Source organism: Toxoplasma gondii, chromosome IX, assembly GCF_000006565.2.
Source record: "Toxoplasma gondii ME49 chromosome IX, whole genome shotgun sequence".
NCBI classification, from domain to species: domain Eukaryota; phylum Apicomplexa; class Conoidasida; order Eucoccidiorida; family Sarcocystidae; genus Toxoplasma; species Toxoplasma gondii.
The window spans coordinates 4,263,055-4,274,860 of NC_031477.1; the positions used below are offsets into that span (position 1 = coordinate 4,263,055).

Here is an 11,806-nt window from a genome sequence, read left to right on the forward strand (position 1 = left end):
GAAAAACGCCCCACCACGCGGGTGTCACTTTCCCTCGCTTCGTTTCTCCCATTCCTCGAGTTTCCGGTTCCTTTTTCGTGTCTGGTATGTCTTTTCCTTCTCATCCACATTCTCGCAGAGTTCCACAATTTCCTCCCGTGAGTTTCGACACCATCTTTGTCTTAGCTGCCAGCCTGTTTTAGTGCCGTCTGGCGACAGCAGCAACCGAAAGGGCAGGTGGCGGTGTTTCTGCATCTCCACATCTAGTTTTCTTTTCCGAACAGGTTTGGTGTATTGCACTTTTAACGAGATGTCTAGCCTCGTTCTTGCCTCTAGCGCGTTTAGGACATTTTTGCTCAAGACACTGCCTCTTGCTCTCGTGACGGCGGGAGTTTCGAGTCTGCGCGGAGGCTCCACTCCCTGGAAGGACGGAGAGAAGACGAGTTTCCCCGCTTCTTCTCTCTTCGGTCTCGCCGTTCTACTCCTTTTCTCCCTCTTACTCTGTCTCTTCAGCTTTTGCTTTGTGTCTTGATTTCATCCTTTCTGTTCTGTCTCTGCGTTTGACGCCTCCTGCTTTCGCTTGCGCTGTGTCTGGCGGATTTGTGGTGTCCGTGGCTGTTCGGCATTGTTTCAGATTGGCAAGTTGGTGGAGCATCTGGAGCGACGCGAAGATCACCTGAGGACCGAGAGAGACGCCCTCTGAAAACGGATTTTCCTCTCCGCTCCAGCGTCTGCGAAGAGTGATGTATCAATAGTCCAGCTTCTGTTACCTTCCCCCTTCCACACAGAACGCGCTACAGTTTCGTCTAGCTCGCGTTATCGGTTTTGCGAGAGACAGATGGATACGAGAGCGGAGAGACCAAGAAGAAACTGGAAGGTGCCTTCTCCGTCACTTGCTAAGAGGCAACACCGAAGACGGCTCGCACCCCTGAGAAGAGAGACGCCGACGACCACAGGCAAGAGCAAAGAGACGAGGGAAGACGGAGACCAGATCTGCCGCTGTGCTTTTGCAGACCATCCCTTTTCATCAACGCGTTTTACGCATGCACACCCGTGCGTCGAACAGAGACAGAAAACATGCCTGACCGAGGAGCGGCAAACGGGCATACGTCCACAGTAGGCCTCCCCCAAAACTGTCGAAAGAAGGGGGAATCTTGACTTCACGAATCGTTCAAAGAGGACTGGACAGCGACATGCCGAAGCCCTCTGGACCCTCCAGGAGCTGCGAGGAGAGCGCGACTCGCCGAATGCCCCTGAGATGGCACTCGCGAGTTTCCATGCGAGCTCCAGATGAGCGCGGTGCTCACCGGCCACCGCGGGGGGGAGGACGCAAAGCCATCACAGACCCACACACTGTCTCCTTGTCAGCGTCTCCACAAACGCGTAGGCGCGCTCAGGCAACGCCTGCAGGGCTGCGGGACCTTGTGGGGTACGCTGCAGAGACAGAACCAGGCAGCAAACGTTCAGATGAAGGTTGGCCGTTCTCGCTGAGTGCCCTGGACAGCCGTGATTGAAAACGAAGAGTCGCGCGCCTCCAGGCTAGGCTCGCGCAAACGTCTTGAGACATCCGTGCACGGCGAAAGGCTCAGACCACGGATGCGAGACACACAGATGTCGAGAGAAACAGCGCAGGCGAGGGAAAGATGCTGGCGGACAACATGCCATATCAGATCAGAACTTGCGTTGGAGGTCGGACGCTCGAATCTGGAGTCAAGAAATTTCTCACTCTCTGGAGGACCTGCGTGTCTCTTCTCGACTCGAGCCATCCAAGTCGGGGGAAACATAAAAGAAAACGAGGAAAAGGAGCAAGTTGGTGAGGGCGAGAAAAGCGGAGAAACACTGGAAACCCAAGGAGGCGAGCACGCATGTGTGCCGACACACAACTGAAGAAGACGAGGAATGCACACCGGCAAGGTTGCGCGGCGCCTATGACTATAAGCCGAAGGCAGGGCGAGCGATTATATATACCCCAGAGAAGGTGAAATGCATTTCGGTGTAAACGCATCTTGAATGGATGAAAAGCCATCACGAGGCGCCGCATGCAGGACCATGCAGAGTGCTACATACCACGAGGCCTGAGCACAACTCGAGCTTGCTCAGGACGGCCTCGAAGCCAATATGAACAACGATCCAGAAGCTAAGTGCGCAAAAGAGGGTGGTACATCCAGGAGAACGCAGGGTGAAAACTGTGGATAGATGGAAAGACACTTGAAGCTGTTCCCCCCATGGCAGGCAGTTTTCATATGCTTTCACTGTTGCCTTTGGCAAAGATGTTGTGAGACTCCTAAGATGCGCCACAAAGAAGTCGCGAGAAACGTCAACTCATAGGTGGCGTCCATCCTCGCCTGCTACGCTCTCAGCGCCAGACGCCATGTGGGTTCAACTCGACTTCACTGCAGTTTAACAAGCAAAGGAAACCGAAACTGACACCGCGAGCCTCTTGCGTAAAGTTGCCTGCGAGCAAGCAGGACTTCGAAACCTACAGAGGCCGCTTGAAGAGTCACGGCGAGAGCGTCGAGGACGCATGGGGGCAGAGGCCGCGCGTTGTGAAGCATGGCCATTCTGTGAAAAAACGGACAGCGAAGAAAAGGAACTCGCCACAACGCGTTTACTGAATGAAGAAGACACAAATGAGACGAACATGAGGCAGACGCATTCCGGAAAAAGTCAACTGTGGAGAGAAAGAGGCAAACGCACGAGGGTTGTGGAGATGAACACACACGAGAGAAGGCGACATGAGAACAGAGAGTTCGCAATTTCAGAACAGGCAGAGAGAAGCGAAAACACAAAATACGACACAGGTTGATGAAGAGGGAAACACAACGAAGAAGAACGACAACGCGTAGCCGGAAAAGTGATGCGATACAATGAAGAGCTGCCTCCATCCGGCCTTCGTAGGCTTTGCCTTTCCTCTCAGGGAAGGGAAGAAGAACCTCAGGGAACTGTCAAAGAAGGAGACACACGCACCCTCCAGAGCTTTCACGAGCACGGAAGACCCCGTTTCCATTCGTAGCATCGCTCGAGAATCACCAGTTTATGAAGTCTTTTTTATCGCTTGATCACACACACACACACACACACACACCCACTGCATTCGCGGAGTCAAACCACACACGATGACGGCGTGTACGAGGAAAGAAGCTCTCGCGTCTCAAGCCTGCCTTTCTCGACCCTGGAGCATGTGAGGATGCACCTCCTTGTCACTGGTACACAGCTGCGAGTGCTTCGCAAGTTCTTTCTTTCCTCGAATCGCCTCACTGTACGCGAACGCCGGCATTACCGGAATTCGCAAAAGGCGCTGCAACGAGGAGAGAGATTCACCGCGCGTGTCTCTCTGGCGTCCGAGCGCCACAACCCTGCAAAGAACAGTCTGATCTGTTTTTCGATCTGCCCTCGGTGGAGCGCTGCATGCGCCTGCAGAGGACTACGTTTCCGTACTTTTCCAGGTAGAACGTCAGGGGCTCGATGCAGACGTCAAAGCTCTCGAGGTCAACGTAGTATCTGAGGAGGAACTCGGCCATTTCTTCGGGAGTTGCTGAACCCGCTTTTCGCATGCCTTCGCGGCCAATGATGTGGAGAAACGCGTTCGCCCAATGCACATCTTTCTTGTGTGGAGCGCAGAGTTGCTGAGTGCGAGAGGGCGCGTAGGGACCTTGATGCGAAAAATGGAGTCCGTGGAGCGAAGCCATAAGCAGAGACAGAAGCCGCAAATTGAGGGACGCCAGCCGATAGTAAATGCTCCTCAAAAGAGACACCAGTGCCGGAGACAGAGCCGGCGGTGCCTGGCAAGACGAACTGTGGGGTGGAACAGACTCTTGGGACGAAGATGCGTCGCCTTTGGACTGCTGTCGCCGATCAGGAGGCGCGGGAGTCTGCGGTGCAGCCGTCTCTGTCTCTCTGGGCTGAGCGGTTCGCCGGGGGAGCTGAGAGATACTTTTGAGGGAGAGGAGGAGAGAGGGATGCTTGGGAGGTCGCTTGCTCTCAGGCGGAAAGAAGGCGGAGGTCGAGAGCATCTGGTCAAGAATCGAGATGCGTTGGAACGGGTGCAGATTCGAGAGATGCAGTTTCAGCAGAGAGAGAAAGCGATCCTGGAGACGCTTGTAGAGACGCAGCCAGATGCACAGGGGGGCAGGGACCTCTGAGAGCACAGCAGGCGAAGACGAACGCGACGGAGAAGCAGACGGGAGAGGAGATGGAGAAGGCGGTGGGTGGCGAATCTCCCTTGCTGTCGAAGACGCGGGGATGACATCGAGGCCATCTGGAAGGCTCTGCGACCCTTGGACGCCCTCTCCAAGTTGTCGAAGAAGAAGATCGAGAGACTGCGGAGAGACCACGGAGAGTAGAAACGTGTCTATACACCGGACGGCGCCACTCAAGTCAGCGAGGTCGTCAGCACAGAAAGCGTCGAGAGGTAGCTTCTCAGTCAGAAAGGCGGCGATCTGGAAAACTGGACTGTCTGCAGGAGACGCATCGGAAGGAGGAACGGCAGACAACGTCGAAGTCGAGGACGAGACTGGGAAGCCGGACGACGGACCCAGAGTTGCATGCCGAGACGAAGAGAGGGGAGGAGAAGACGACAGAGGAGAGGAACAAGAGAGCGAGAGAGGCCGAGCTTTGCAGAAGAAGGTGAGAGCACGAAGGAGACTCTTCGTGTCGACTTTTTCGCCAGGTTGATGGAGAACGGAGGCCTGCAAGTTGCGCAAAGAAGAGGCAGAGAAACCGTTTTCCAGAGAGACGCCAGTCATGGCCAGCAACATACCACGAGAGCCGACCGAGAAGACAACTCAGTTCGTCGACGGAACTCGCGGTCCTGCAGACCAGATTATACGCGGCCGGAACATGACAAACGGGGAGAAAGAAGAAACCGTTTTTCTCCCTGCCCTCAGACACCCGCAGCAGGCGAAAGGCTATGCAAGCCGCATGGACACTGGCGACGGGCGGCTCTCTCTCTCGAGGGTAAACACAAGGCTTCGAAATGTCTCTCCCAGCAACGCTCAGAAAACAACGCACTTTGGCGTCTTCGCTTCTCCCCTCCCGCCTCCCCTCCTTTCCTTTTGCTGAATCGCATTTTCACTTCCGTCTAGCCTCGTCCACTCCACCAGGAATTTCTTCTTCCTCCGCAGCCTGTGAAACTCAGCGAGCCTCTAAGTTGCGTCTTCGACGCGAAGTACATCAAGGTCTCACAGCACAACCACGACCTGCACTCATCACATTAGATGGGGGCATTGCACAGACGATTCGTCAACCGGAACTGTACAACTCAAATCGAATGAACAGACAACCTCCGCTCTGTTCCGAGCCGCGCAAACGATGCGCGGCTCGGAGACAGCGAGTCGCAGGCGAGAGAAAGGGTGACGCAGAGCACTGTGTTCGTCTTTTCTTCTCTGCGGAAGAGCGAGCGGAGAAACTGCTAGACGTCGAACAGTAGAGAGCGTCCGGCGCGAAGTGACGAGACAAGTCGCCTGGCCTTCGGATGTGCGACACTCTGTCTTTTTGTCGCCACCCACACGAAACAGGACCTGTTTTTGTAGCTCAGACTCGCGTCACACAGATGCAAGTAACTACCTTCAGGGCAGGCGTATGTACACCCGTTCAGAGTCTTTTTTTAAACGTAAAAGCTTGGCCGCCGACATCCGTTTCTGACTTCTTTGTTTCTCTGCACCCCTCTGCTGGAGGCTGCTGAACTCTCAGGCTGCTTTGCCGACGCGGCAACACAGCCATCATCCCCACACACACATTTGAAATGAACGTTGCTCCCGTCGCCTGTCTCCGTCGCGTCACTAGGAGGGACCGTAGATGGCACTGAAGCACGGAGGTTTCAGATGCGCGAGGCGCTGCAGCGTCTCGCCTGGATTTCAAATCAGACAGTTCTGGGTCACACATCCTCTCTTTCAAAAGAGACACTTTCTCTGTTTTTTTTAAGTCGACTCTAGAGCGAAGCACTTGCCCTCATCGATGACAACTCCGGGGAAGACAGGGGCGAGCGCAAGTGGAGGCACAGCTGAAGCCGACTTCCAGGAGACAGTCGACTACCTCGAAGCGCCGCTGCACACCCATCGAACGATGCGAAATGAACGACGGACCAAGGCCAAGGCGTCTGGTGCGTTCTTCGCTCGAACTCCGAGATCAAGTCGTTGAACGCGGAAGCCAGCTGCTCGCGCGTCTGCCTCACCACCCGCGACGAGCGCTACACGAGGAACGCGACACAAATGTTGTTGAGCTACCTCGGGGGAAGTGACGTAGGCGACAACAAGGTCTCCGGCGACGCGAACAAAGTCACTCGAAGGCTGGAAGTCACAGCTGGCCATGCCCTTGAGGCCGAGAGCGAGAATCGAGAAGCTGAGGCGGTCAGGTGCAGATTCTCCGCAAGCGAACTGCATCCGGTGCAGAGCCTCCAGGTGCTCTTCGATGGAGTCCGAAAGAAGCTGGAAAAACTGAGGAGGACGGCAATTTGTTCTCGCTGCAGACGAAGCAAGAGGCGACAGACAGGAGAGACGAAAGCGAGGAGCATGACAGGGAATGAAGCACACCACAAAACACAGGAAAGGAAACGAAACACTGACGGAAAAGACGGAAACGAGAGAAAGACAGGAAACAACCAGCAGAAAAAAAGTAAACAACGAAACACGAGGATGCAGGCAAATACACACACGTACGACTACAAGCATACACATATATGTACACATTTACACACACATGCCTGCACTTACATAACTGTGTAGTGAATTCACATATGTTCATAAATGCATAAATATAAATGCATATATATAAATGCATATATATAAATGCATATATATAAATGCATATATATATATATATATATATATATATATATATATGCATTAGTGTGTGTCAGGCCCTTGGTTCTCTCACAAGGAAACGAGGCATCTGCGTATGTCACCGCGTACAGGCATGACAGAAAAGGACAGCAGTGTACCCACGCAGAAGGATCGCGTTCTGTGTCGGTGGATTTGGACGCGGGAGACAGAAAACATCTCTCGACGTTTCTTCTCCGTCAATCCACCAAGTTGCTGTTTCTTTTCAGTAAGAAGCCGCGATCTCTGTACTTTTTTTCATGCCCACTCTCCGCCTCGTAAACGTCTTGTTTCTGGCAGTACTTTACGCCTGCTTGCGTGCTATAGGCTTTGTGTCTCCCGTTCAGTTCAGCAAGTCCGCTGCGACGTACAGTATGAATTGAAGAAGAAGCAGGCATGCGTTGCAGTGAGGGCATCTTCCTTTTCCTTGACGAATCGTGGTGGGTGTTCTCCGCGTCGTAGCTTTCTGTTTTCTCCTTCTCCAACTGCCTCCTCTCCCTCAGCGTCGTTTGCCTTTGAGTCTGGACCATCTGCGAGTCCTTCTGTTTGTCCGTCTGCAGCAGTCTCAGTAGCTCTGGTTCGTTGACGAGAAGAAGAGCTCCGGCAGGCGCCCTCGCCGCCGCGACGGTTGCTCGCGACGAGGTGCTCAGCGATCGAGAGGAAGAGAGGATGGAAGCCGGGGAGGAAGCAAGAAGAGAAGTCTTCTGCAAGCAGCTGGAGAGAAGTGACGGAGAAGTGACGGTTGCGTCGTGCGAGAGTCGCAGCCAGTTCCTCCAGCAAACCGCGATGCGCTGCATGCGGGAAGAGAGCTGAGACGCGTAGAAACCTGGAAACAAAAACAGGAAGGAAATCCGAGAGAAAAGAACGCAACTGAACCAGTGAAGAACCTAACAAAAAGACACAGAGAAGGCGTCACGATGTGGAGAGAGAAGACGGACTTGGTCCAAAACGCGACATGCCAATGAAGCAATGTCGCAGTGGAGTTCGCGGCCTTTCTTCTCCCCTCAATGACACGCGAACCAACAGAGACGCGACCTGTTCGTATTTCACCCTCTTCTTCGCTCTGACTCGCGCCTTCTGCAGTCCCAACGAGGACCGAAATCCTGCGGGCGCTCCTGCTGTCCTCGCACCTGCCCTTTCGAGACGATCTGCCATCACTCCGGTAGCTCAAACGGCGCAAAAAACGCCCAGGGAGCCCCTCGACTCCCCCCCCCCCCAGAAACGCAGTCGAGAGGAACGAACCATGCATCTGCGAGAGACTCGCTGAATCTCGACTGTACACCCGACTTGCGCTGGTCTACCCCGCCCCCCTGACTGCACACAGTAGGCGAAGACTCCGCTTCACCCGCCTCTACCCTTGACAGATGATCTCCCTCAGGCGTTCCGCTGGCTGCAGGAAAAGTTGCTCCACTCCACGGAGCAGAATTCAAACTTTTCCTGACAGCTGTGAACATGCGCTCGTTGAGGCGTCCCCGTGTATCACTGTGGAGGTATTCAACCTCTAGAGGGAGCAGTCGGTCAACGCGGAAAACGAGTAGCGCAACGGCAGACGCGTTTCTGCGGAATCGGCTCCAGATCAAGAGAGGTGAATACCCGTCCTGCCCATTCGATCGTCGCTCTGAAGACAGGAGGACTCACGCCGTCAATTCGAGGCAACTCACGAAAACGTCTCTGACATAGTTCGTTTCCGTATACCGGGGATGCTCCAGAGACGTCAGCCTCAGTCCCCCGTGACTTTCCTGCTGGGTCCGCCTGCCAGTTCGACGGCCTTGTGTGTGAAGCGACTCCACATCTGTCGACTTTGACGTTTCGCCATTTCGACCTTCGGTTCGAGTCCAACAGTCCTGTCTAGGCCATCCTGGTTTCCTTCTTCACTTTTCCCTCGCTCGACTTTCTTTCCTACTTTGGCTCCCCTTTAAAAAAAAGTGGACTTTCCTCCGCAACATTGCTCTGACCTGTGAAGAGCGACAGGGGAGAGGTTCCTCGCAGGATCCTGCTGAAGAACGTGGACGAGGAGAGCCTTGATGAGTTCGATGGGGACTTCCTGCTTGTCCTCGACGCCCTTGCCTGACTCGTACGTTGTGGCGACCAGGTACGCTGCCTCCGCGGCTTCCCCCGCCTTCATCTGTGGAAGCAGAAGATAAGTTTCTTTCAACAGAGCCTCCCAGTCCTCTTCGCGTCCGCGGGCCGAGGGCGCCGAACGGGGTGCGCCTTCAGAGGGTGCGAGAGACGCCAGGAGAGAGTGAGGACGCAGTTCTGCGCTGGGCCGCCCTGAGGCATGCAGGCTGTTGTGCCACTGACAAAAAGAAAGCAAAGGGGAACAAGTGGAAGAAAAAGAAAAACTCAAGGCACACGGAGAGAGACGCCAGCGGAAGGTAAACGCTGCAGGCGTCGAACCGGCGGCAGAGAAATCAGGGAGGCGACAGCGAACGTTGAAGGTCACGAGCGAAACGACGAGGTCCATACTGAATAAGGACAGGCGAACGCGATGCAACGAGAGGAAGCTCGAAAAGAGAGAAGGAGAATCTCGATAGAATGCGGTGTGCAGAGGGGAAAGAAGGGGAAAGAAGGGAAAGAAGGGAGAGAAGGAGACAGAGAGGCAGGAGCCTTGGAGACGGCTGGAGTTGCAGCCGAAACCTGTGGTGCTCTCTTCAACGGATCCTGCACACTGTGAGAGCGAAGCGAAAAAAAAATCGAAAGAGGTAAAGAGCATCCGTGGAAGGAAGCACAGCGGGGGCGGAAGGGGGGGGCTGTATCGAGGTGAAGAAGAGTAGAACAGCGACGAGTGCAGGGTGTACCCGTCGGAGTCTTTTGGAGGATTGTTGAGGGAACTGTTTCATGTGGAATTGACGAAAACCCTGTCTACGCCGTACGTACAGCAGGAGATCCAGGAGGCTCGTCCTTTTCATTGGGTTTCGCGGAAATGAAACACTCTGACACTTGGTTCACATTTTTTTTGTGACGCTGTCTTCCATCGGTTTAACGCTCCTTCGAGATGCCCGTCCAGTTAGGAGCAACAGAAAGTAAAGGTCTCCATGTGCGTCTCAGACACGAGCACCCTACCTTTCGCTTGACAGTCTACAGAGACAAGTTTACAATTTACCTTTAGACGAAGAAGAAGTCCAGCAACGCCTCGAGCGGTGCGCGGTGTTTCGCGAGAGTCGATTGCGGCGAGGTTCCGAAGACGAGAAGTCGCAAGCAATCGAAGAGAAAGACGTCCAGGAAGTCCCCGCATGGAGCCGTCTTTTCCATCCGAAAACGGCGGAGCAGACCGGAGACCCCAAAGCTGCCAAGACCGAGTCGACGCGGTGTACGAACGCCCGGTGTGGGGGTCGGCCGGCGTCGCTTGCAGCCGAGTTTCTGCAGCTGGTTCCCTCGCTTCGCCGGGAAACCGAGAGAAGCTGTGTCTCTGACAAGCGAGGAAAGCATTTCTTGGAAGCTGAGGAGGCAGGAGAGGCACAGACGACGAAGAACGAGAGGCGAGGGAAGGAAGCGACGATTTACAAAATGAGCTGGAGACCGCAGCAAGAGGGCAAATGAGAGAAGGCCGAGACAGGCAAGAAGCAGGAACCAGAGAGAACGCGGGAAGGACTCTCTGTGGACTCCTCATTTTCCGAAAACCATGAGAAACACCGCAAGTACAGCATCGTCTTGTTTCGAGACTCATTTCAAAAAGAATGGACTCCTCAAACAGCGAGGGCGAATCGAGAGCGACTCAGGGCGCCGAAGCGACAGAGAGAGAGGAGCTCTTTGGAGAGCCCAGGAAAAAAATGAGGGAGAAAATATTTCTCGCCTCTCGCTCTAACCTCCGACGTTCGTCCGACACAGCGCTGGCCTGTTAATCCTCGACCGAAGCGACAGAGAGACTCGAGAAATCGAAGTCCCTGCGCCTGAAGTTGTCGAGGAAATGTCGCAATTTCAGAGAAACGAGTGACCGCGAGGTTTCGAGACAGCTGACGAGAAGCCGGGAGAGCGACGAACCGTTGAAAACGAAACTGGAACAGCGCAATCGACGCTGGATGAAAAGCAGGTGGCGATGTGGACAGTGTCGAGACGAATCAGTGACTCGAAAAACCTGTCGAGTGTCTTTTCGATGACGGTTTCTGCTTCTCTGTTGACGCAGGCCTCCCGTGAAATCCGCGAGTCTCTTCTTTCTCTATCGTACGCTTGAGACCTTTTTTCTCGTCTTTCGACGCATGCAAAGCCTTCTTCTCTAACCACAGCCGCGCCGCCTGCGACCCTGATGATTCTCGAGGATTCGAGTTTTTCCAATGGCCCGAGGGTCCCTTTCACTTGCATCGCTTCAAGACCGTCTGCAGAAGAAGACGCAAAAGCTGACATCCGACGAAAAGGTGAAAGCACCCTCATCAGACGAGGGAGGCGCGTCGTGAGAAGGTCTGTGTCTCCGTGCTCGCCATCTCGGGCATGGCTCTTCTCGTGTCTCCCACTGTAGTTTTTTAATTCTGTACACGTCCATACGGGTCTATTTTACTCTCACTTATGTCTATATGTTTACACCTCTTTACGTACCTTCATATGTAAGTTTATAGATGCATGTCAACACATCACTGACAGTTCGACTATCTCCGATTTTCAGCTCTTGGGCGCGTTTCTGGCGACTTCAATCGGATGGACGCGCGTAGAACGTCCCCGATGCGCCATAACATTACTGTCGCAGGATTTCAAAGTCCTACACGTTTCGTTGCAGACGCCTTTCTTCCGTCACGTGAGTCTGAGAGTCACCCTCCTCCTGTCCGCCCCGGTCTTTCTGCTCATCCAGGAAGTTGTTAAGCGATGAGAAGCTCCTGCAACTTTGTAGAAAGTCATTTTATGCGCAGTGGCAGACAATTAAGATTGTTTTAGTGAAGTGTTCCCACCGTTGCATTTCAATTTCTCCACATGCAGAGGGAGTCTCTACTACTGCAGTCAGATGCTACCAGTTCAAATCGCCTCGAGGCGTGCCGAATCTGGACTTCCTGCCGGTTGAGGTTTCTCTACCACATTTTGCGATG

At 54.1% G+C, this 11,806-nt stretch overlaps 1 protein-coding gene across 1 annotated transcript; it reads right to left on the reverse strand.

Annotated features, from left to right (window-relative positions):
- Window positions 1–735: 735 nt before the first annotated feature.
- On the reverse strand, window positions 736–10,897 carry TGME49_291350 (hypothetical protein). The gene is made up of 7 exons (XM_002368468.2): window positions 9,898–10,897; window positions 8,750–9,090; window positions 7,166–7,620; window positions 6,204–6,439; window positions 3,418–4,667; window positions 2,463–2,541; window positions 736–1,413 (listed from the first exon to the last, which is right to left on the reverse strand). The coding sequence occupies exons 1-7, from the start codon at window positions 10,459–10,461 to the stop codon at window positions 1,318–1,320; spliced, it is 3,021 nt and encodes a 1,006-aa protein (XP_002368509.2). The 5' UTR covers window positions 10,462–10,897; the 3' UTR covers window positions 736–1,317.
- Window positions 10,898–11,806: the final 909 nt, after the last annotated feature.